This window comes from Protopterus annectens, chromosome 4.part0 (genome assembly GCF_019279795.1).
Source record: "Protopterus annectens isolate FY-2018-M chromosome 4.part0, PAN1.0, whole genome shotgun sequence".
In the NCBI taxonomy this organism is placed as follows: Eukaryota; Metazoa; Chordata; order Ceratodontiformes; family Protopteridae; genus Protopterus; species Protopterus annectens.
The window spans coordinates 190669041-190695227 of record NC_056733.1 but is presented as its reverse complement, the minus strand read 5'-3'; the positions used below and the strand labels follow the sequence as shown (position 1 = coordinate 190695227).

The following is a 26187-nucleotide window of genomic DNA, read 5'->3' as shown; positions in this document are numbered from 1 at the left end:
CAGACCCAATAATATGGACAGATTTTTAAATATTTCTCTTAATTTAGAAAGTCGCTGGAGTAACTGAATCTGTCTTAGCATGCATTTTCTGTGTGGTTGGTAGAATAACCGGATCTGTGTTAGCATCCATTTTTGTATGTGAACAGACACATAAACTGGAAAGTTGCAGGAAGAACTGGATCTGTGTTAGCATACATTTTCTGAGGTATATGAAGTCTGCACAAAACCAAACATGATGGGGGGGGGGGCAAAGACCAGAAAATAGCAACAGATTAAGTACTGGTCTTAATGTTTGTGTGTGTGTGTGTGTGTGTGTGTGTGTGTGTGTGTGTGTGTGTGTGTGTGTCTGTGGACCTCTTTGAGACTGGCTATCTTGATAAGGTACAGAGGCTTGTTGCAGTGAATCACTGCTACTAAATGCTGGTTAAGAGTAACTGTGGACATCTCAGATGAAATTTTGGTGGGGCAGCATGGATGCATGGGTGTAGCAGTACCAGGCCTTAGAGTACAAATTAAAAAAAACTGTTTACACCCCTGAATGTGTGTTTTATTATTTTATCGAAGTACTTTCAAGGAGTTACTGTTAAGTTTTTGTACAATGCTAAAATAGGTTGTATATGTGAGTTGTACTCCTAGTAGACTCATGCTTGTTGCAGGTAATTTTTAAAAATGCATGAATGCATGTTTTGTTTCTGTGAAAATAGTTAACACATTTATGCATTGGTTTCAGGTGTGTAAGCCAAGTTATCATGTTAGCTGTGTTTTCAGATGTCCAAGAAATTTCAGAATATATGTGACTTGTTTTTTGTCTACACATACACAAACCAAACTAGTATATAATACTGATGTACACTTCATATGTGCTTCCCACGTGCACATTACAATCTACTTTTGTGACTTACTCCCAATACTATCATCATTCCACCCTCTCTCTATCCCTCTCCAAATAGTTTCAGGAATAAGCCTTGGTTTCTTCGTAAACTACACAACATACTTGTCCTACAGTTTTGTGCCTCATTTTCTTCAGAAATTAAAAAAAAAGAAATAAACAGCTCATATTATATACAGTAGAATTTAAATAATGCACCAAATGTCATTCCTTTGCCAAAGAGCACCTGTATGGGGTGTGTGTAACAATGTGTGAGAGACAGCTTCTATGCGTATCATTAAAGTGCTGATTCTTAATTTAACATTCATAGCTAATTTTCAAACAGATACATACTGTTCACCAACTTTCTAGCCTACATACCAAACAAACTTTAGCCATGCACATATTGCTTCCACTCAAAACATCAGTGCACTGCTGTGAACTAAACTGATAATAGCAAGCTGACCACAAAATGGGAGTAATGCATTCACCCACTTAAAATATACACTTTTACTATGGTATGGAGGAGGCCACACAGCCTCATCAACATTGTTGTCATTTGAACTTCAAGCTGAACTCAAATAAGGGTCATCCTTTCGAAAAGGGTAGGAAAGGCAAACAACACAGAAAAAATAGGAATTTGTGGGAACAATACATGCAGAATAATGTTTTGGAGAAGAAATGAGATTTAAGGGAAGACAAGAATAGAATGAGCTATGTAACACTCGATTGACAATGACTGTGTAGAATATTACATGTGATGTGTAATATTTGCAACTGAAAATTTGTCAATATGGTTTGTTTTCATTTATATAAATGCATGCTTGACTATTTCATAAGTGATAATTCAGTAAAGATGTTTCTTGTTAAAAAAATAAGGATCATCCTTGTAAGAATTCAGAACTCCTACAGCAGAAGTTAAAGGAAAACTCCGGCCTTTCCTACTGTTTAACTCAATCCTTAGGTTTGCTTCTCCCTACAATATGATTCCAACATTGTGTAGGTACCTAAAACCCGCTTATATTTTTTTAAAACTTTTATTTCCTTGCATTGGAGTCAAAGGAAGGGAAAGCCCACCTATTTTTTAAAGGAAAACTCTACTCTAGAACTAAAAAAAAATCTGTTCTATCACTCTATCTTTGTTTTCTGACATATTTTAACACCTCAAAATCACTCATGCCAGACATAAGGAAGTAACTTTGAATTCCCATGCCATTGACATATAATGGGATTTGTGTGAGTCACTGTTAATTTCTTTACTTTTTGTAAAAGGACTGCTTCTTTTCTGTCTCTAACCACCCTCATTTATGTTTGGCTCATACCCTCATTTATGTTTGGCTCATACCTTGTTTTATACTATACTTAGAAGTTATACATCTACAGCGGGAAAAGTAACTAAATTGCAGGCCTTTGTTCAGTGTTTTCTTCTGTAGTTCAAGAGGAATTGAGAGTCCCCTCCCCCACACTACTGCAGAGGTGTTAAAACTGTCACTGCACTAAGAGACCCTTGCAGAATAAATTCCTCTTAGATTACAAAAGAAACCCCTGAACAAAGGCCTGCAATTTAATTACTTCTCTGGCTGTAGCTGGGTAACTTCTAAGTATAGTGGTAAACAAGGTCTGAGCCAAACATAAATGACAGTGATTAGAGACCGAAAAGAAGCAGTCCTTTTACAGAAGGTAAAGAAAATAACAGTGACTCATACAAATCCCATTATATGTCAATGGCATGGGAATTCAAAGTTACTTCCTTATGTCTGGCATGAGTCATACAAAGCATTATGGGAAAGGGTTGAGGGAGAACAAGATGACATTGATACATCAAGCCCCATTGATAGCCATATTGTGCAAAAACAGGCTAAAATTACAAATAAAGCACTTAGAGTGATTTTGAGATGTTAAAATAGGTCAGGAAACAATGATAGAGTAAAAAAAACAGATTTTTTTAGCTCTAGGATGGAGTATTCCTTTAAGCTCAACTTCTCACATACTTTGCAGAGGAGTTTGTCTCCACCTGTATGACATGTCATGGATAGAGTTAAATTTATAGTTTAAATAAACAGAGATCTCTCAGGGTAAGGTACCTGCTATGTCCCCAAACGAAAAATGTCAATATCAAGGTGCAGGTACTCCACGACTATCGAAGCCAACCATCAACCAAAAAAGCAAAAATCAATAAAAATTTTTTTATGTACTTGAACAGCAAAACAACTTTATTCCATGGGTTGTTAGCACTTTCACGTCTACTCTGGACGCTTCTTCAGACTTTAATAAAACACTTCATCACTTCTGTATTTAAACACTTATCAATTAAACAGTTAACCAATGAAAGCCTTTGTATGAATACATAACTATAAAAAGTCAGAAACTTCTAAATAGATAAAAAGTCAGAAACTTATATTGTGAAAATTCAAAATTCAAAATTCAACAGTGAAGCAGTGAAAGCAAGGACACCTACCGTTATGGTAAGATTTTACACAACTGTACTTTTCTGGTTGCTTGAGGGTTACTATTAAAAATAGGCCTGACTAATACTGTACCCTATACTGTTTGTTTGGTTTGACTTGTTCTCAGGTTGGGGAGAGAGGGAATTTCTTTCTTTCTTCCTTTTTAAAACTCAGACTCTAAAAACATAAGTATTTTTCTGAGGGGGAAAACAGAAAGTGCAACACATGAAAACTGTACTGCATTTCTTCTATATTTTTTTGCCGGTTGCTTGAGTTCTGGTTAACTGAGGGTTTACTGTAGTATAGAACAAGCTCTGACAGACATATAAATGAGGCTTAGCCAGGGAAAAATACAAGTAACTCTGTTACAGAAAGTGTGTTTAGATGACTCATACAAAGAAAACTTGAAATGTATTCTTGTTTTCTTGCTTTCATTCCTTCTTCCCAGATCATGTTACCAAGGCAGGCCCCATCATCTGCTATTTTGAGGGCTACACAGTAAAATTGTCAGAGAAGCACTTGGAGTGATTTTGAGGCATTAAAATAGCTCAAAAAACAGATACAATGAAAAAAAAAAGTTTTTTTGAGTTCTTAGGTAGAGTTTTCCTTTATGTCAACAACTTGGATATCACTGCTATCTCTAGGAAAAACACTCCAGACTTCAGAATCACTTTCATACATTGAACTGACTCAGCCTTAGTGGAATCATTCACGTCATCAAATGTCAGAAGGCATTCCATATTGAATTACATGGAAACAGAGCATTGCAGAATGAAAAAATAGAGTAAATGATCACAAACCATGAAAGAATTGTGGCAACATCACAGAAGGAAGGATGATAACAATAAAATAATCATAAAGGTGAAAATACTGACAAATCACTTGAAGCACTGCATACTTTGTGGTCTGTATTCCGCTAAATGCAAATTCATCTAAGAAACATGAATGAATATAGTTTGATTAGTTATAGTTATTTCACACTGTAGGAAGGAATATTTGCATCTGTAATATGAATAAGTTTAAAACTTTCCCTATTATGTCTGAATATTGCATGATTTGTGTAGAGTATTTCAGAGAAACTTTGTATTCCTATTTGCAAACAGTTTTTAAATGTAACTTTTTTTATCAGTAGCTCTATCTGTGTGTTGACAAAGACAGGTCTATCTACCTAGTTTAAATTTAGAAAAGCGTTTAACTTCATTCCAACAGAAGAATGTAGTTTTTAGCAACATTCCATTTGAACCAAGTCCCGAGTCATCTTGGCTTTAAAATGGTAGTATCTTGCCGAAGAAAGATTTTTAGCTGTCTTAGTCGAAACATTGATTAGCATTCTTACCAGCTGCTTTGTAATTGTTTGATTGTTAGCAGTTCATTGTCTTATTTAAGCAATGGTGGCACAAGCTTATTACTCAGTAACTTATTTCATTTAGTGGATAAGACGACGCATAGTGGTGACTTACGCACAGCAGATGACTGGCATTCAGCATTATAGTATGAAGTGGCATATCCAGTCCTCTGAATGGGGTAGGAGGTAGCTGGGGAGGGAGGACAGAAGGCTGCCTGCCCTGTGAGTATGGAGCCATGATCTGCTGAGTGCTACAGTGACGAATGAAAATCTAGAGGCATTCAGTTAATGCCTATTGGGATGTTTGGAGGACTTGTTCTGGTTATCTTACGCATGCTGTCATTCGGTCCTCAGCCTTGGCTTTTGACCTAAATGCCAGGAAGTGTCTTGCTCTTTCTCTGAAATCCCTAGCTTGTAGCCCTTATTTTGCAAAGTGGTAACTGCAGTAGAAGTGATACTGTTATGTACACGAAAACAGAGTTTTGGCATCTCACAGTTTAACTCCACTGTCTCTTGTTTACTATATCTGATCAGCTTCTTCTCCAACAACCCAAGCAACGTTTGTGAGAAGCCCAGCTCTCTGTGTGAGGCTTTATTTTTGGAAGTGTTGCGTGCTTTATTTTGTTTCTGATATCAGAGTTGAATATTTCCATCTGTGGGATTTGGTACAACTCTGACTCTTCACTTAACTTGTGGGAGAGGAACTCTGGTCACTTAATAGTATACAGCTCAGTCTCCAAACAGAGGAGCTAATAGGGACATCGAGTATGATTACATAGATAATGACAAAAGCATGGCCAGATACACAGAGGCACTGTTTACTTGGATTTGTAGTCTAGGTTATAATATATTAGCTAAAAGAAAGTTTAGCTCCTACCATCATGGGATGGATAGGATAATACCAAATATGAGTACTTCAATGTTGTCAGGTGGTGAAAGTACCAGATGTTCTTAAACTAGACCATCTCTGTGGTCTTTATTAATGTTTTGTAGTAATTAAGTATCCATACCCTTTGCAAGTAACCATGGATTCATAACTAGTTTAAAATCACTGGATATTATTAGCTGCTAACTGAGTGGATAACAGAAACTTATTCCCAACATTCTGTTAAAAAGAGGTACTGGGAAAAATTCTTGATATCATTACATAAGTAATCCTCCTTATGAATTAATATGTAAATACTGTTTTATAAATGCTAATTCAATATTCCTATTTCTTCTTTTTTACAAGTTATTCAGAATGTACTTTTATTCTTCCTCACTAAATTTTCCAACATTTTTGTATCAAATTAATATACCAGTAGTCAAGTCCACACTTTCCCCTTTACCCAACAAGAAATATTACAAGTATATTACTTAGCATTTGTCATACTTTGTATATAACTGTATACTGTTTTATTCTGCTCATTTTTCTGTGGTTCTAGTTATAATTTGCATTTTATATAACTTGACAATATTGTACTTTCTGGTACACAGATCTTTTGTTATTTTGTTTAAATGTAATTACATGCAACAATTTACAGTAAATTACATTTAGGGAAAAAAGAAAATTGTTCAACTGTATTTATTAAATTCATAGGAACTGACAGGATGAAGGGCCCTAGGGCTGCTGCACATCTCGGAATTAGTCAGATCCTTTGTCTTAATTTCGAAGCTGCATGTTTCATATCATGCCCCTAATGTCAATGAGTTCAGAGTACGTGTGGGATTGCATCTACCACCCCCATTACCTGCCAGTTGTATTAGTCTAATTCACAAGCACATTTGTTTTCACAGCATTGAAATACCAACTCCTTATCTCTTTAGCATTACTAGTCCTTTCAAGTCCTAAATACTCAGAGTGGAAACAGTTGGGCCCATCATAGGAGAACCACTCAGTCCATATAAGACCTAGTTTCCATAACATCTGAGTTGTGGTGTCAGTGGGTGCTGTGGAAGGAGTGTACATACTTCAGCACAGCCATTGATGCATCTTTGGGACTTGGAGCACTTTGCAATCAGCTGTTATTGAGAATGGGCATAATTTAACAGCTGTCAAATGCAACCATAAAAAGAATTACAGTACCAAGGGTTACCCATCCTGCCTTCTGTACCAGTCAGTAACTTGTTTGTAGACCCAGCAGAGTGAGGAACAGAAACCTTCTAATGACAGAATGTTGAGGCAGACACTGGAGTGGATCTTACAAAAAAAAAAAAAACTTATCACAGATGATTGTGGTCAGTAAGTGTGATTCTGTATATAAACCAGTAGTCACAATGAAACAAGATTAGCAAGGCATAACTTAACTAGTCTCATGAGTAATACTGAAAGAGAAAAAAAAAGTATTATCATAGCATTTGGCAAAAACATGGCCCCTACTGATTACCACATCAACGGCAACCCCCTAAGCACACAACCTGTGGAGACAGACCTAGGTACTCAGGTTGATAACAGTCTCACATTTGACCATCATGTGGTGGCAGTGGTCAGAAAAGCCTTTTATTTGGTTCATCTCATAAGTAAAGAGATTGCATCCAGAAAAAAGGAGGTTATTACCTCTCTGTACTCCTCCCTCATTAGACCTATAATTGAGTACAACGCCCCATTTGGTATGTACCTCTCCAAATACCTGCACTAACTGGAAAGGTCACAGAAATACCTCACAAAGAGAATCCATGGCCTCCAACACCTGTCGTATATGGACAGGTTCAAATCACTATCACTCTACTCGGTATCATACAGATTGCTCAGAGGTGATCTGTGTCTCGCCTACAAGGCAATATCGGACCCTGCCCTACTAAAGATGCTTCATATCTGTAAGTCTAACTCCTCATGCAATACCTGCTCAATAGGCCTAAATCTAATATGCAACATCAACAAAACCTGCTGGAGAGACAGGTTTGTCTCCTAAAGGCTGACCTGTCTCTGGAATAGACTTTCTGTACATGTCAGAGTATCTTGTTTCCCCTCTTCAAGTGCAACCTTGATGAGTGGATGGGAAACCACAAATTTGTCCCAGGGGTTCCACCTTTGTCCCTCATTAACAGGGGCGACAGGTGCTGACTGAGGTTTCTTTTTTGGGGATAAACTCTTACTAGGCTTGTAAAGGCCCCAGGGCCATTAGCCTAGTAACTTCCTATTAATATCAGTATTCATACTGTAGTGTGGATATTAATTTCAATAATGCTTGTAATCCCTTACCTGCTCTTTAGCTAACGCCAATTTAAAAAAGAGCCAAGGGATACATTAATAATATCTAAACTAGATGAGAGAATGACAGAGCACTTAATTCCAATTATCTGCACCACATAAGTTTTAACCATTTATGAAAAAGGCCCCTGATTTTCTGATATTTGTTGGTTGAATAAGAATATGACAAACCTGAATTCCCAAATGGCTTATGTCCAGCAGTATGTCAGTGAGTACATTTTGCTATCTTGTAGTTTCCTCAGCTTAAGCAAAAGCTTGTACTTATTAATATATAATAAAAAGGGTCTAGGAACAAAGTCCTAACAATGCAATTTATTATTTTATTTATTTATTGACATTTGATTACTGGGAAAGTCCGACTGGGTAGAAGCCCATTTTTAGCGGAGGCCCAGGGAGAAATGCTTCAAATTACTACAGAACATTTTATGAACAATACTTTTACAATCTTCAAAAATAAAAACATCTGCAGTTTAAATCATTATAACAAATTAGACATAATATAAAACATCAGTTAAGAATCAATACAAGTTATATGACAATCACTTAATATTTAGAGGCATTTTAGACAGTTTGTAGAGAAATTAAAAGTAAGTTAGTCTAATACAAATATGAATTGAAAAACAAGCTTATGATATATTTAGAGAGAGAGAAAGTCAGGGAAGATATTTTGATAGCAGCAAGGAATTAAGTGAAGAAGAGAGAGTAAAGAGGTATAAGGAATGAAAAGGTACCTGTTCACATTTAGGGATACAGTTTATCCTGGTTTTGAGCAAGAAAAAAGCCATATTTTGGCTAGAAAGTCTTTCAGAGTGGTTTTGAAAGATGGGAGGGAAGGTATAGACCATATGGATACAGATAAAGTGTTCCAGGCCTTAGCAACCTTGGACGAGTACAGATTTGCTAGGTTTATAGACAGGAGTTTTTGGTCACTATATTGCAATGACCAACTGGGGAACATAACTCTGTATAATGTTTTTTAGTGCTGGACAGGCATATGGATGCTGGATAATTTTATAGGTGGCAAGAAAGTGTATATATGTTAGTTGATGTGGCAGTTCTAACCAATTAAGGCTTTTCAGTGCTATACAGTGGTGGGGTTCTGAAAGGGGTATGTGCTGCAAATTTAGCAACTTTGTTATAGCATTGTTCAAGTTTTAATTTTGTGAAGCATGGAGGTTAGTAAGGATGGGAGCTCCATAAAGAGGAATGTGGAGAAGATAAGTAGTGGAAAGTGTAGTTTTCGGTGCATCAGTGAGAACGTTTTGGGCTCTGTAAAGCATCCTAGTTTTTGATGAGTTTTTCTTATGCAATTTTGTATACATGATGCATTCATAGTCTTACTTGATGTGAGGTAAATGTAGGTCAGTGAAAAACATTCCCGTATACACACTGTCAAACGTTATCAGTTAGTTGAATGTTGTGTTGGTGAAATTACCTTCAAGCAGGTTAGTCCAATGACCTCTAAGGGCTCTTGTATATATTTGCCAGTCCACTAAGTACCAATATGACTAATGAGCTAAATGCTAGGAAGCATGCATACACAGTAACGTGGATGGTAGGTGCCCTTTTCTGCAAATTGTTTTAGCCAGAAAAAAAGAAAGCCTCCTAACATGTTTGCAGCTATTAAGGCAAGAGAATACAGAGACGTTTTACCCTCCATAAGCATATTCATGCCTGCAATCTTGGAAAATCACTTAGGGAAAAGAAAGGAATGGTGAATGTGTCTAGTGCAGGCCTCTATTAACAGAGAACAAAATAATTATTACCCATACTTCAACTGAAGAGCATAGTGGCAAATGCAGCAGTACCACACATCATGGTAAGGTATCCTGGATCTGGTACATCTCTGAGCATAACAGAACACAGCACCACTATTAAACTACTTTGGTACCAGTGTGACACAAGGAATCATTAAGTATAATTAAAATGAATGACAGCGGCTATAAAACAAGTTAAAAACCAGCTGAAGTACCTCACTGTGTAGCAGAGCTAGATACACAAAACTAACACAGTGAACATTAGTTAAATGTCACAAATCAGAGCATGGCATTAGACCAAACATGTAAGGAGGAGGGGGCAGTAGATGACACAACGCAAAACATTTAAATACAAGTTTAAGCCACACACACACACACACACACACACACACACACACACACACATATATATATATATATATATATATATATATATATATATATATATATATATTCACTTGTTACACTGCTACACATCACTACCAAATATTAACAGTAAATTTGTAATCTGTAATTTATTGCATGCATGGCAACACACAACCAACAGGAAAATAATAACAGCAAGAGGCTGTGAGAATGGGACAGAGTATATAGTCATGCATAATTAGCACAAAATCAGGTATCATTGTCATTACTGTCACTGAGGTAGCCATATCAGACACAGGAAGAAATGTCCCAGGTGTTTAACCATACAGACCAATGCTCATGAGTTGGGTGAAAGGGGGGGGGGGTCACAAAGCTATCCTCAAAACATGCGAATGGAAAGTCTGCTACAGGGAACTGTCATGCTGTCATGGGGCTAAGCAACATGACAGCAGTGAAATCAGATGCAAGACTAATAGGACATAAATCAGTCGAGTAAGATGTGGTGTGGAGAGAGCAGAACCATTACATATGTTACAGGATTCTGCGTGTGGAGTCAGATGTGGTATGGAGAGAGCAGAAACATTACATATGTTACAGGATTATGCATGTGGAGTCAGATGTGGTATGGAGAGAGCAGAAACATTACATATGTTACAGGATTCTGCGTGTGGAGTCAGATGTGGTATGGAGAGAGCAGAAACATTACATATGTTACAGGATTCTGTGTGTGGAGTCAGATGTGGTATGGAGAGAGCAGAAACATTACATATGTTACAGGATTCTGCATGTGGAGTCAGATGTGGTATAGAGAGCGCAGAAACATTACATATGTTACAGGATTCTGCGTGTGGAGTAAGATGTGGTATGGAGAAAGCAGAACCATTACATATGTTACAGGATTCTGCGTGTGGAGTCAGATGTGGTATGGAGAGAGCAGAAACATTACATATGTTACAGGATTCTGCGTGTGGAGTAAGATGTGGTATGGAGAGAGCAGAAACATTACATATGTTACAGGATTCTGTGTGTGGAGTCAGATGTGGTATGGAGAGAGCAGAAACATTACATATGTTACAGGATTCTGTGTGTGGAGTCAGATGTGGTATGGAGAGAGCAGAAACATTACATATGTTACAGGATTCTGCGTGTGGAGCCAGATGTGGTATGGAGAGAGGAAACATGGATGGTAGGTGCCCTTTTTGCAAATTGTTTTAGCCGGAAAAAAAGAAAGCCTCCTAACATGTTTGCAGCTATTAAGGCAAGAGAATACAGAGACGTTTTACCCTCCATAAGCATATTCATGCCTGCAATCTTGGAAAATCACTTAGGGAAAAGAAAGGAATGGAGAATGTGTCTAGTGCAGGCCTCTATTAACAGAGAACAAAATAATTATTACCCATACTTCAACTGAAGAGCATAGTGGCAAATACAGCAGTACCACACATCATGGTAAGGTACCCTGGATCTGGTACATCTCTGAGCATAACAGAACACAGCACCACTATTAAACTACTTTGGTACCAGTGTGACACAAGGAATCATTAAGTATAATTAAAATGAATGACAGTGGCTATAAAACAAGTTAAAAACCAGCTGAAGTACCTCACTGTGTAGCAGAGCTAGATACACAAAACTAACACAGTGAACATTAGTTAAATGTCACAAATCAGAGCATGGCATTAGACCAAACATGTAAGGAGGAGGGGGCAGTAGATGACACAACGCAAAACATTTAAATACAAGTTTAAGCCACACACACACACACACACACACACACACACACACACACATATATATATATATATATATATATATATATATATATTCACTTGTTACACTGCTACACATCACTACCAAATATTAACAGTAAATTTGTAATCTGTAATTTATTGCATGCATGGCAACACACAACCAACAGGAAAATAATAACAGCAAGAGGCTGTGAGAATGGGACAGAGTATATAGTCATGCATAATTAGCACAAAATCAGGTATCATTGTCATTACTGTCACTGAGGTAGCCATATCAGACACAGGAAGAAATGTCCCAGGTGTTTAACCATACAGACCAATGCTCATGAGTTGGGTGAAAGAGGGGGGGGGGGGTCACAAAGCTATCCTCAAAACATGCGAATGGAAAGTCTGCTACAGGGAACTGTCATGCTGTCATGGGGCTAAGCAACATGACAGCAGTGAAATCAGATGCAAGACTAATAGGACATAAATCAGTCGAGTAAGATGTGGTGTGGAGAGAGCAGAACCATTACATATGTTACAGGATTCTGCGTGTGGAGTCAGATGTGGTATGGAGAAAGCAGAACCATTACATATGTTACAGGATTCTGCGTGTGGAGTCAGATGTGGTATGGAGAGAGCAGAAACATTACATATGTTACAGGATTCTGCGTGTGGAGTAAGATGTGGTATGGAGAGAGCAGAAACACATATGTTACAGGATTCTGCGTGTGGAGTCAGATGTGGTATGGAGAGAGCAGAAACATTACATATGTTACAGGATTCTGCGTGTGGAGTAAGATGTGGTATGGAGAGAGCAGAAACATTACATATGTTACAGGATTCTGCGTGTGGAGTCAGATGTGGTATGGAGAGAGCAGAAACATTACATATGTTACAGGATTCTGCGTGTGGAGTCAGATGTGGTATGGAGAGAGCAGAAACATTACATATGTTACAGGATTCTGCGTGTGGAGTCAGATGTGGTATATAGAGAGCAGAAACATTACATATGTTACAGGATTCTGCGTGTGGAGTCAGATGTGGTATGGAGAGAGCAGAAACATTACATATGTTACAGGATTCTGCGTGTGGAGTCAGATGTGGTATGGAGAGAGCAGAAACATTACATATGTTACAGGATTCTGCGTGTGGAGTCAGATGTGGTATGGAGAGAGCAGAAACATTACATATGTTACAGGATTCTGCGTGTGGAGTCAGATGTGGTATGGAGAGAGCAGAAACATTACATATGTTACAGGATTCTGCGTGTGGAGTCAGATGTGGTATGGAGAGAGCAGAAACATTACATATGTTACAGGATTTTGCGTGTGGAGAAAGGGCATTAACAACCTGCTGGGCATGCGTGTTGCAGGTAGAAGAGTGGTTCTGAATGGTGAAAGTGTAACACCCTGAGCCCATGGAAAAATGGGAAAAATGGGATTGTTCATGATGATGATAAAGAAAGAACATTTAAGAAGCAGTAAAGGATAGCAAATTTAGGAAGGAAATGAAGAAACAGTGGATATTATTTCTACTGGAAATCCAAGAAGTGATGTGAGATTAAGTTGTACCGTGATGGAGAGTTATGCTGATACTAACAAGATCGAGAAGAAGTGGAAAGGATGCTTGCTAGAAAATGTTACCACACCAGCAGTTATCTGTACAGAAGAAGCCATTGCCTGGAGAAAGATATTCTTCATTACTTCTGAGGGTCACTAATATCGTTGGCCAATATGGCTGAATTAAGAAAGAACAAGCCAGGCAAATGTCTATTGTAGCTTTTCACCACAGCAAACACTGTATTTATGTATTTACATGGCAGATTGAATTTGTTGTCACAAACCAGAGTTTAATTCTGCAGCTGCAGAGTATGCCAGCAAGTAATGACACAAAAGAACAAAATATGCATCGCAAGGCACATTTAAGTTATCTATTAACTTATAGTGAACCATGAGAAACTACAAACCCAGACACACCCAAATTATTCATGCTTCTCTGCTAGTGAGCCTACTTCAGGTCTTACAGAGCAGTATTTCAAAAATTTAACTCACGCAAATCTCAGTTTATACTCACTGAAGGCTCCATGTTCCTGGGGACAGCCAGAGCACTCCTGAAGATGACACTGGAATACGGAGGACTAGGGATAAAAATGTTCAAACAGCCTTTTCAGACATGCATTACTTCCTGCTTATATTCACTTATCTATGCTGAATATCCAGTTACAGAATAGTTGTTATCCCACAGTCCCAAATGCATACTTTAATTTAGCCAAAGTAATTTCTACTTTAGTTTAACTAAAATAAAATTAATTGTAGTCACGACAGCTGTAACAAAAGGAAAGATATGGAACAAAGTTTAGCCTGCTTCAAGTCTTCCGGGTTTGTTGGCAATGGCATGTAAGGAGTGGTTTTCATTATCCAGTGAAACTTTACTGCTGCATTACTTTATTTGCATGAAACGTAGTTTCATTTTCAGTGAGATACGATTTACCTCTGATTTCCTAATTCACTAGGTGGTGCTACAACTTTTAAGAAAACAAAACAGCTTTTGATTTGCAGCTTTCTGTTTGGAAGGACATAATTGTGTATAGATTTTGCAGTAAATTTGATTCATATAAATGTATGTACTTGTGCAGTGGTTCCAGAAGCAGGCTATCTCATTTTTCTAATCAGATCTGGCAAAGGCTTTAAGATCTGCATGCATAATACATGTAGATCAAGGAGCTGTTCAGAATCCTTTGACAAATTTACAACTGAATTACTGAGGATTCTGCAAAAAATTGTGCTGGGCTGCATGCTTTATACAGTTTGTTGTGCGGTATTGCTGATTTGGGAACTCAGTGTGTGTCATGAACAATATTTCTATGACAGTGATGTCTTAATTCCATATATACCTAAAATTATCAAGAGAGCTTGCAGCAAGAAACTATACCCTCTTCCCATTCAGTTTGCCAAACATTACCCATACCTCTCAGCTGTCCAGATTTTCGCCTCATATTTATGGTCTGCCCCTTGTAAAATTTGTGGTTTTCTGGCAAATCACTGAGAGTCATTAAATAATGACATATATTTGAGTTTCAGACTTCATATACTTCATAAAAATGCATGCAAATACAAATGCTGTTATTCTAGCAACATTTTAAATATATAAAAGAGTAATATTTAAAATCTGTCCCTATTTTTGGGCCTTTGGACCCATTATTTTCCTTTCTGTCCAGATTTCTTGTGATAAGAGGTTGGGAGGTATGCTGCAGTCTCTTGAGTCTCTTAAACCACTGCAGTTTGCAATGGTAAAACTATTTAACTTTACCCAGACATATTTGACTAACTTATCCAAACGGCCACAAACACCAAGGGACCGCAGAGTAAGCCACAAAAGGATTTATTATAAAACTGAGCACTTTCATCTGCAAATTAACCAGACTTCATCAGAGTACAAACACCAACTAGTAAAAAGGCTTTTTATACACATATAATACACATGACCCTACCCACCCAATAACTTAATTAAATGTTTAACCCTGTTTTTACCCAACAGTTTTTCCAAATACATTTGTCAACAATAAAAAAATTAATACTAATCAACATGAAATTTTAAAATGGATTACATTTGAACATAGTTAAAGGCCAGTACAAATCATTTGGCAAGGATGGTTTCTGATTGTTTATTCAAAGAAGAATGTGAAGAGCTGGCTACGATGTTTAGATGTAGGGGTTATCCTAATCATGTGGTTCATTCCATCAAATCACATATTGAGGAGGAGAGGGGAGTTGGTGCTATTATACCCCTAATCAGATCCAACATTCACTCTATTAATAATGTGGTCAATAAAAGGGATGGTTCTGGTAAAGTCTTTTCTACCATTTTCGTGATGCAATTTTATGCTGAGGATAGGGCTATTAGGAACATACTTGATAAGAACTGGTCTGTTTTCACATTTTTTTAATGGTTTAACCGACAAACTGGGTGAGAAGCCCATAGTTGTGTACAAAAAAGGAAAGACTATTAAGAACTTTTTTGAAACAGGAGACAGTGTTTTGAGGACATACTCACACAAAAAGCCTGGTACCAACAAAAGTGGGGCTTGTGGTCAGTGGAAATTTATTCTGGTAGCTGTCCAAGTAAGGGTTAATGGTACCCTTTTCATGTAATTGCAATACTTCTGGGGTTATTTGGCTACTTGTCAAAAATCTATCTGCTGCTATGTAGGGAAAACTAAAAGGAGGCTAAGGGAACATATTTATGAACAATATTTGGACATTAGGAAGCAAATATTAACAACTCCCTATCAAAACACATTTCCAGCTACCCTGACCATTCCTTTTATTTTTTTGGTTTAGACTGGGAGGTGGCCAATCATAGAGGAGGGCCATGGGAATACCTGTTAGAACAACATGAGTTACTGTAGCAACTTAAATGCAATGCCTATATTTTTACCTGGGCTTAACAAACAAACTTCTATTGGTAGTGTCTTAAAACTGAAGTCTTATCAAGTGTAATCTATTTTAAAATTTCATGTTGATTAGTATTAGTTTTTTTATTGTCGACAAATATATTTGGAAAAACTGTTGGGTAAAAACAGGGTTAAAAATGTAATTAAGTTATTGGGTGTGTAGGGTCATGTGATTTATTATATGTGTATAAAAAAGCCTTTTTACTAGTTGGTGTTTGTACTCTGAAGTCTGGTTAATTTGCAGATGAAAACTCTCAGTTTTATAATAAATCCGTTTTGTGGTTTACTCTGCAGTCTCTTGGTGTTTGCGGCAGTTTAGATTTGTGTGACCTTGTTTGCCATTGTCCTGTTGGTTCCTGATATTTGACTAACTTGCCATTATTTACACCCGGAACACCAGTTTGCAGTCTGTTCTAGGATTCCAATAATATTTTAATGCCACACTATTTCCTTACAGCTGACGGTAATCTCTTACCTACCAGCATACCTTCCAACCTCTTAGCACAAGAAATCTGGACAAAGGCAAAAATAATGGGGGGACAAAGGCACAAAAATAGAAACAGATTTTAAATATTGCTCTTATAAACTTAGAACATTGCTAGAATGATAGGGTTTGCATTTTTCATGCATTTTTCTGGAGAATATAAAGTCTGAAACTCAAATATTTATCATGATTTAGTAACTTAATCCTCAATGCTTTCCAGATAACCACAAATTTTACGAGGACAGAACAAAAATGTGAAGAAAAATCAGCATTCTGTGAAAATCTGGATGGTTGGCAGGTATAACTACCAATATTTAATTTTATAATGTCCTTTAGTCATAGAGCTGACATATCTAGCAAATTCCTCATCAGAAGTTACTCTTGCAAAATGACAACTTAAATTGAACTTCACTTTCTGAAAGGTTATTACCTGACCGAGCACAGTATAAGTGTACATTTTGATTTTTTTCATCTATCTTGCTCTTCAGCACTCTGGTTACAGAATTTTGCAAATGCAACATTGCCTAATGGTGTATTTTTAAGCAAGTCACTTAACCAGATACCACTCCCGGGCTAAATGTGAAAAAGGTCTATGGAGATCAGTGCTCTACCCGGAAAACAAATAAAATAAAATAAAAACATAATCTTGTTAGATGTACATTACAGGATGTTAGTGTTTTCCAAAGAGGCACAAAGATGACCAGCTGTACATCTTATGCTGCATTATATCACTATTTTATGCACTAAACTCTGGCTGAAATGTATAGACAAGCACTTCTTGCATGTATAGCACTAGATAGCAGACAGTCTGTAGTACAACCCAACCCATAGTATGTATTGAGGTTTGCATACTGCGGACAGCCCAACAAAAGGATTGCATAGTAAAATAGCCATGCTGCTTTATGAGGACAAGTAGCACTAGACAAGCTTAGTGAAGGAACTGCACTTGAAAAAGGCAAGTGACTGGCAAGAAAGACATCACAGGCAAGGCAGGCAAGATCTGCAAAGTTGATGCATGCTCATGTGTGTAATGAAGTATCACCATACCTCTCAGCCTCTTAGCACAAGAAATCTGGACAAAGCCCAACATAATGGGGGACAGAGGCCCAAAAATGGGGGCATATTTAAAATATTGCGCTTATAAACTTAGTAGCTAGAATGACTGAATTTGTGTTAGTATGCATCTTCTGAAGGATATGAAGTCTAAAACTCAAATATATGGCATTATTTAGTGACTTCAGTCCTTGGATCATCCCAGTGATTTGTCAGAAACACACACACATTTTACAAGCAAGTGAACAAAATGAGGCGAAACTCTGGACAGTTGAGAGGTATGCACTTATCGGGCACACACTCACTTTTAGATAGTCCATTGAGGAAGAGCATAGCAAAGTAGTAACCAGTTCATCACATAAATCAAGAGGAAAGGGAGAGGTAGGAAAGCAAGAAAATGGGGAATAGCAAGCAGAAGAAAATGTACAGGGGTAACCATAAGGAATGGCAGCTTGAGGGAGGACATATGTTTTTATGTGGAATAGCTTCCCATTTTAAATATATGAAGTGGTGGAATAGTTAGAAAGGTAGTGAGGAATATTTGTTGAAGAGATAGAGTGATAGAATGGAAGGTAACAGGTGCAGGCAAACAAACAAAATGCTGATACATACAGATGGGGGTATAGTTACAAAAGATGGAGATAACCGTGGATGTTTACAGATATATAGAGGGTAGACAACTAGTGTTGGGGAAGGTTGGACAATGAACAAGATATTGGAAAAGACACATAACATAAGGGAACACCTATATGAGGTAGGGCAGGGTACATGACTGGATGCCAGGCTGATCCAAAAGGCAACTCACCCAAACATCAGTCTTTTCTGTGGCTGGCATCATGAGTAGGCTGTACTTTGGTGGCTTGATGGTCAAGACTTCCAGTCACATGACTCGACCAGTCACATCACAAAGTGTTTCACAGTACCAAGGCAGACATCCAGCTAATGGAACAACTTAGAAGGCATCTTTCTCAGCAACTGCTGTTGAGAAATTATGGGATCCCCCTCCTTGTGACTACCAGAAGAGGAGGCACCAGCCCTTTCCTGAGAACTAGCCACAGACACCATCCAGTGAGCCTTCCAGGTTATCTTCTGTAAGATGACTTCCCTCTCTGTGCTAAGAGGTGGACCTGATGAGTACTGCTGACCCAGTACTACAGGCATCAGCTTGCAGAGAGACTGAGGTGAATGATGCCAGTCCTATACCTTACTTACAACTGGAATTGCAGTAGGATGATACTAAAAAACAAGTTGGCTCAGACATATGGTATACATATACCTGTAGCTATATATGGAACTGGTGCCTACAGCATATGCATCTTGCTGCTGGGACAGGCGTTTCTGCCTCCTGCAACATATTTCCATGTTTACTTGTTGCTACTCAGCCACTACAACATCAACCATCAAGATCTCAGTACACTGGTAGGCTTGGTACAAGAAAAGGAAAAAGGCTTGCAGTACATCTCTATCTCTCTGTCTTCCTAACCACTGCCTCCCAGTGATGAAGCAAGTCAGGATAGTATCAGCCCAAGTCAGTGTACCAATGCCTGCATGCTCAGTAGATTGCATAAAGCCAAATGACATCATTCACCATCCTGGTAAACGTAACGCCAAGGATCAGTCTTGTACAAAGGGCCATCATAATGGTCCAGCAGGCATTACACAAAGTGTCTGTGGATAAAGAACAAGAAACCTCTGCTTCTCATTAGAAACTAGATAGGAGCCCTGCTGTTCTCAGCACTTGAAGAAGCCATGTCCACTCTCACAGGATCACTTGAAGAGAAAAATAATAACCCATGTGCACCAATGCCCATTCACATATCACATAATGCATATTGTAGCACTGCAACTGGGCACTGCTGAATGTCCATCATGCAGTGCTATGTCACTTTGGTTAACACAGGCTTTGTACATGAGTATAATGTGCACATGTGTCCCTAGCCCCAGGACAAGCATGGTGGTGCCAGTCAGTAAGAAAAGTGCATTGCATTGCATTGTGGCAGTTCAGAGACAGTGACCTTAAATGCCCTCAATGGGTCTATATCAGTTAATCGAAACAGCTCAACATCGAATACCACAACCTCGAACTGCTAACCACGAACTCCAAAAACATTGAAGGCTCAGAACAGTGAATTATTTCCCAGGGAAAAAAATTCACTGTTCTGAGAAACACACACACAACACAAGCACACCAAAAAAAACAGCAATCCACACACATACATTTAAAATCCTACATCTAGCCCTACACTAAACTGTACATACATTACTATCTATCCACTATCCTTAACCCAAACCCTAACCCTAAGGTCCGTCACTTTCCCACACTCACCTCACCCGTGCCCTAACCCTAACTCACGTACCCCGCCCTAACCCTAAAGTCTATGACTATCGCATACTCACCTCACCCGAGCCCTAACCCTAGCTCACATACTCCACCCTAACCCTAACGTCCGCACAATCACGCACTTACCTGAACCCAACCCGTAACTTTCCACCACAGTGCTGAAAATAGTGAACCCACAGTGACAGACAACCAAATTCTTTCCCTAGGAAAAAATTTGGTTATCTGCAGCTTCGCTATTTTCAGGTCGATATTAGACCATTTGAAGTATTAACACTCCGATGATCTAATATAGACCCATCCTCATTAGCACAAATGCCATGCTATGAGGTCCTTATTAGCATGATGCAATAAATGGGTACTATTTTGCATGAAAATACTGAATGACAGCAAGGTATGGAATCAGGACTTTACAACTTGTGACTGGCAACCCAAAGTTGAGGTTGAGGTGCAAAAAATAATTAAGTAAGTAAATAAAGAAAAATGAATGTGCAGTCAATCTGCAAACTGATCATACTCCCTAACAACTTTTGTCCAGGTCAGCCACCATTTTCCCTACCATGGTTACAGTACTGCTGAGTACCTTGAGATACACAGAGAAGGAAGACCAAATGTCTGGTAATGTACCACTGCTCTGTACTGGCATGGTGGATGGCAGTAACAGTACACAGGACATGGTGTAAGTGTGCAAACACAGCACAATATCATATTTACCTCCATTAGAAAGGCACACCATGGGCAAGGTGCACCTAGGGAAGGATATATTACATGGACATAATGGCCCCATACATAGGGTAAGGCATGTCATTGCATTTTAAGGGGGGGGGGGGCAGGGTGTACAGAGTACTACAGGAGGCCAATAAGCTAATTCAGGAAGAAGAGTCAAGAGTCCATGCCCATTGTTGCAGTATGCATATGGGGATATTGCCACAGTACTATAGCAGCCAGCTAACTGGCGAATGGATGGAGGGAGGGGGCAGGTCACATACATACATACATGATGTCCATGGAAGACCTTGGGCATACACACTGACCAATTTGCTAACCCACAGATGTATAGGTTTTGCTATGGGCCCACCCATGATAGACATAACAGCTGGAAACTTTCACAGGAGGAAGATGGTTAGAGCAGGCCTCCACACACATAACATGATGAGCAAAAGTGCTATGGACAAGCCTTATCAGGACTGTGTGTGTCAGAAATTGGTGCAGGATATCAGTGTTCTGGGCAGCCATAATTGGCATCTGCATCAGGTGCAATGAAAAGTAAGTGATATTATATTTCATGCCAAGAACAAGACATGGGACATTATCAAGGATGTGCCCACCAGAGGAGGTGGACCACCAACAGAGAAGTGGCTTTCAGAAGTGGAGGAGTTCCTGGTGTCCTTATCTGGGAAGGAGGAGTAGACTCTCATACCTTTTGGTAGCATGGATGCAGGAACTGGACTTGTGTTGACTATTTTGATTTTAAGTAGGGGATACACCAGGTTAGTAATTCCCAGTACATGCCTTTGTTTAACAAGGACTTTCTGTATATCCATCCTTACAAGTTTCTCAGGGTTGAAAATGAAGCACCATGCTCAGCAAAGTATATATTTTTTTCACATACTCCTCATATATCATACTGTCTATCAGTATGCCTGCCCTTAGTGGTGTATGAATATCAGTCCAAACAAGCAAAAGGACAAGTTCCTGCAGTAAACGAGGTCTGATATTAATTCCACAAACCACAGCACAAGTTCAAACCAAGAGACACTCGTAGCTTGTAAAAACTTTAATAAAATATACAAACATGCAGAGCATACAGCTTTTGGGTGCAACCATATATACACATATAAATGTATATACAGAAAATACATGTAAACAATACCTTCATCTCTTTAGCTGCATTTATATTTATATGCAGAAAGAAATAATAAGGAGAAACTAGGGAATATTCGAAAGTATGCCTGAACTAAAGAAGTTCATTATGAATGAACCTAAGTTTGCATATAGAAATTGTTTTAACCTTAAAAGAAGACTTTGCTATAAGGATGTTAGGTCACAAGTAAATAAATAAAGAATAACAAGCAAAAAACAGGGAACATTCCCATGTTTTAACTGTGTGAACTGCAGATATAAACACAAAAAGTGGAAAACTGAGCCGAGAGCTAAACTAAATCTTGTATAAAGACAGTTTTGAAGAACTATTTTATAAAAACTGTTTTATTAGCGCTTTCGGAAGCGTCAATACCCTTCCTTCTTCAGATTTCAAACAAAAGAAAATGCAGAAACTCACAAGCAAAACTTCATTTTAAATCAATTAAGATAGTCATGTGATAGCTATTAACATATTTCCCTACTTAACCTTAATTAACTAGACTTTACCTTAACATCAAATGTGACCATCTTACAAAGAAATTTTTCGTGACCCATAAGTTAATTAAAATAATAAACATTCAACATTATAAAATTACAATCATAATGAGAGCCACATGAATAAATCAATCGAACTGTTTTCGTAAATGCAGCAGAACTAAAATCTCCTAAACATAATGAACACATATAACTTAACCTAAAACATCAAGGAAATGTTCACCTTAAAATCAACCTAAGTAAATGTAGGTAACCAAACCACTTCACTAAAAATTTAACGAAGGTAGTGTTTCTTACATTTGTTTACCTCTTCTGAGCTAGTCTTTTCAAGATGCATGCAATAGAAATCTGTTCATTAAGACCTGGAGGGAAGGAAGCTGCAGTTCTAATCTGCCAGCACAATTCCTCCATCTCCAGATGTATTTGCCATGGTCCTGTGTAAGGGGCATCGTCAACCTGTTTAAGCACTGTAAACTTAAACTGGTGGCTCGGATGTTCAATAATATGGTTAGCCAAAGCATTGTTTGTGTCTCTTTTTGAAATAGCGTAAGAATGCTCGTAAATACGTTGTTTTAACTTGCGCTCAGTCTTTCCTATGTAAAACGCGTGGCATGCTAAACAGCTTGCCACATAAACGACTGCCTTGGTATTACAATTGTATTTGCCCTTTACTTTGTATTCAATATTGTTAACTATAACCGTGGTTCCTTCTTTGACAAATTTACATTGTCCACAGAAACCACATTTCCCCATACCCGATGTCAATGTTTTTAGCTTAGGTCTACCAGTTTCTAAGAGGGTTTTCAAATTAACCCCTCTTCTGAATGTAATTGCTGGTGGAACCCCAGAAACACTCTGAATCCTTTTATCATTTGATAGTAGTTTCCAATTCTTACACAATATATCCCTAATAAAGTGGTGGTCTGTGGAAAAAGTACATAAAAACCTAAGGTTATGGTTGGAATGATTATTAGAGGGCTTATAAAACCTACTATCTCCCCCATCCTCTATCTCAAAAACAACAGGTTCAGCTCCTAATATAGGGCTAAAATGTCCTACTTTACGTTTGTGCATAACTTCTTCCATGATCTCCTTAATCAAATTGCTAGGATATCCCCTATTGCAAAACATATTGAAAAGGTTGGTACATTCAACAACAAAATCTTTTTCATCCGTTACCATCCTAGCCGCCCGTACCATTTGCCCTTTGACAACCGCTTTCTTTTGATGGTACGGGTGACAGCTAGAATAGTGTAGGAAACCATTAGAATATGTTGGTTTCCTATAAATGTTGCTTTTAAATCTAAAATTCGACTTATCCTTGTATAATAAAATGTCCAAAAAACTAATGTAGGTGTCATGAAATTCAAATGTAAACTCCAAAAAATTAGTCAATTTAGAAATGGTTGTAATAAATGAAGGGATGTGATCTGGACTTCCCTTCCATAATAAAAACATGTCGTCCTGGTACCTAGTGTACCAGGCGACATGGCTTTGAAAAATAGAGTCTTGGAACAAAAGAGTGTTCTCCCATTGGGCCAAAACACAATTCGCGTAAGCCCCTCTGCAGGGTGAACCCATCGCCACCCCTGATGTCTGTACAAATGTGCGACCTTCGAACCCAAAGAAATTAAAAGAGAGATATATTTCTTCAAACAGCACAATTTTTGTAGATCCTAGCTCAGGGAAAGAATATAAGTTTGATTTATTTGCTACATGTACATATTCTCTCATCCAATTATCTTTATCATCCATTTCTTCCTTTGCTTTTCCACCTCTACTCAGATTTCTCATATAGTCCACTTCCTACCTCTATGTCAGACTTATTCTTCCCTAGATAAACATAACTGTCTTCTCCCCTATAACTCTCTGTACCTACCTCTTAACCAAATTTCTCCTATCTCTGTTCTCTTAAACTACTCTCTCCAGCTGCTCCTTACTTATAACTTTGTTCTAGAATCTCTTCATCCTTCTAAATACTTCCTCCCCACAGTGATTGACCATTGGGGAATACAAAAAAAAAATTGTTCTACTGTCTTATATCACATATTCTTTTCTACTTTGAAGCACATATTATTATTTTTTTATGACTAGTATTGCTAATTGAACTTTTATGTCTTTAAACTGAATTATTAATGTGATGTATATTTTATGTGGAGCTTTTCTCCCCGGGCCTCTACTGAAAATGGACATATATCCAGTTAGACTAGCCCGGTCAACAAATGTAAAATAAAATAAATAAATAAATGTAATACAGTGAATATTGTCTATCTGGTGACATGCATATAATGTCTTGCATTCTATGTAGGTAACTGTAGCAGAAAATTAAAATATCGTATAATAGAACATTGCTCTGATATTTGTAGAAATAATTTATCAAATGTATTAGCCAAGCATATAGTTAAAGATGGCCATGAACATAGCTTTGTGTTCAGAGTGATTGATAGAATTCATAAGAATGTAAGAAGGGGCGACTTAAATAATTTATTGGAATTGACAGAGTATGCATGGATAATAAGACTTCGGGCTGACAGTCACCCAGGACTAAACATAGCAGTTAGTATTAAGCCAGTATTGGTTAAGAAGCAAATGCAACTAAAGAAATAAAGGCATTATTTACATTTACTTTCTGTATATACATTTATATGTGTATGTACAGTATACATATAGATGTTGCATAGGTAATCTGTATGTTTTTAGGAAGTTATATAATTATTACATGATGAAAGTGTTTTAATTTGTTCAGATTGTATTGGCTATGAATGTCAAGTGATCACCGTCTTTTGACATAAAACAGCTGTTAGAACACATATATGTCTTTGCACTGAAGGAGTGTACCTGACAGTTGTATGCTCTGCACTTATGTACATTTTATTAAAGTTTTTACAAGCTACGAGCATTTCTTGGTTTGAACTTATGCTGTGGTTGGTGTACGAATATATCAGAGTGCTGTAAAATGTATCTTGTATTCATGCTTTCACAGGATCTCCTGGTGGGGGACCCAGCACATGGGAGCACACATGCTTGATGTCAGCATGTTACATGTGTTGCTAATGTGGCAATGTGCACATGGTATAGCCTGGTAACTCAGTAGCATTGTCAGCAACACTAATGTAGGAGGGTTCACCCACATCCCTCACATCTGAGGCCCGTGTGGAGTTACATGCTAAACCCACATGGTAGACATTCTTAACTCTGAGCCCCACCCAGGCTCCCCACTCAGTGCCTCTGAGTTGCACTGCCTCTGATATGTGCATACCATCATAAGAGAAGGTGTGGTAGCTTGTGATGCTGCTATGACACTGGTCTGTCCTTGACGTGGGTGCAACTCTTGATATAAATCAGCAGATTTGCAGGTTGGTGATTGAAGCACAGACATCTGCTATCCACAGCATTCTGAAGATGATGAATGTGCTTCATGGTCTGTGCACTGGCAGGGCCTGTGTGATGACTTGCAATGCCTGTATAGAGACATGGAGCATAGGGACAGGTACCAGATGGTGCTGCTCAGGTCACTGGTGCCAAATGTTACCTGCAGCGAAACTTCCTAAGACAGATAACTGCCTTTTGGTCTGCCTGTGCTGGCCATGTAGTCCATGACCATGGCAGGGTCCAAATGTTATCTAGATAACACAGAGCACTACTGAGTGGTATCACCAGTGACTGTGAGCACACAGCCCACCACAACCGGTATTGGTCAGTTTCACACACATGGATGCCATCACTGTTTGAGCTCCACGTCTGACACACCTTACCAGGCTGCATGCATACACTCCTTTAGTTTGTACCTTC

General features: G+C 38.2%; 1 protein-coding gene across 1 annotated transcript in view; it reads right to left on the bottom strand.

Moving 5' to 3' along the window:
• Nucleotides 1-14082, bottom strand: part of LOC122799246 — a 205656-nt gene extending 191574 nt beyond the window's left edge. The window contains exon 1 of the mRNA XM_044068188.1: nt 13783-14082. Coding sequence (XP_043924123.1) covers nt 13783-13794 — 12 coding nt within the window. The 5' untranslated portion in view covers nt 13795-14082. The remainder of the gene's footprint in view (nt 1-13782) is intronic.
• Between the last annotated feature and the right edge of the window lie 12105 nt (nt 14083-26187).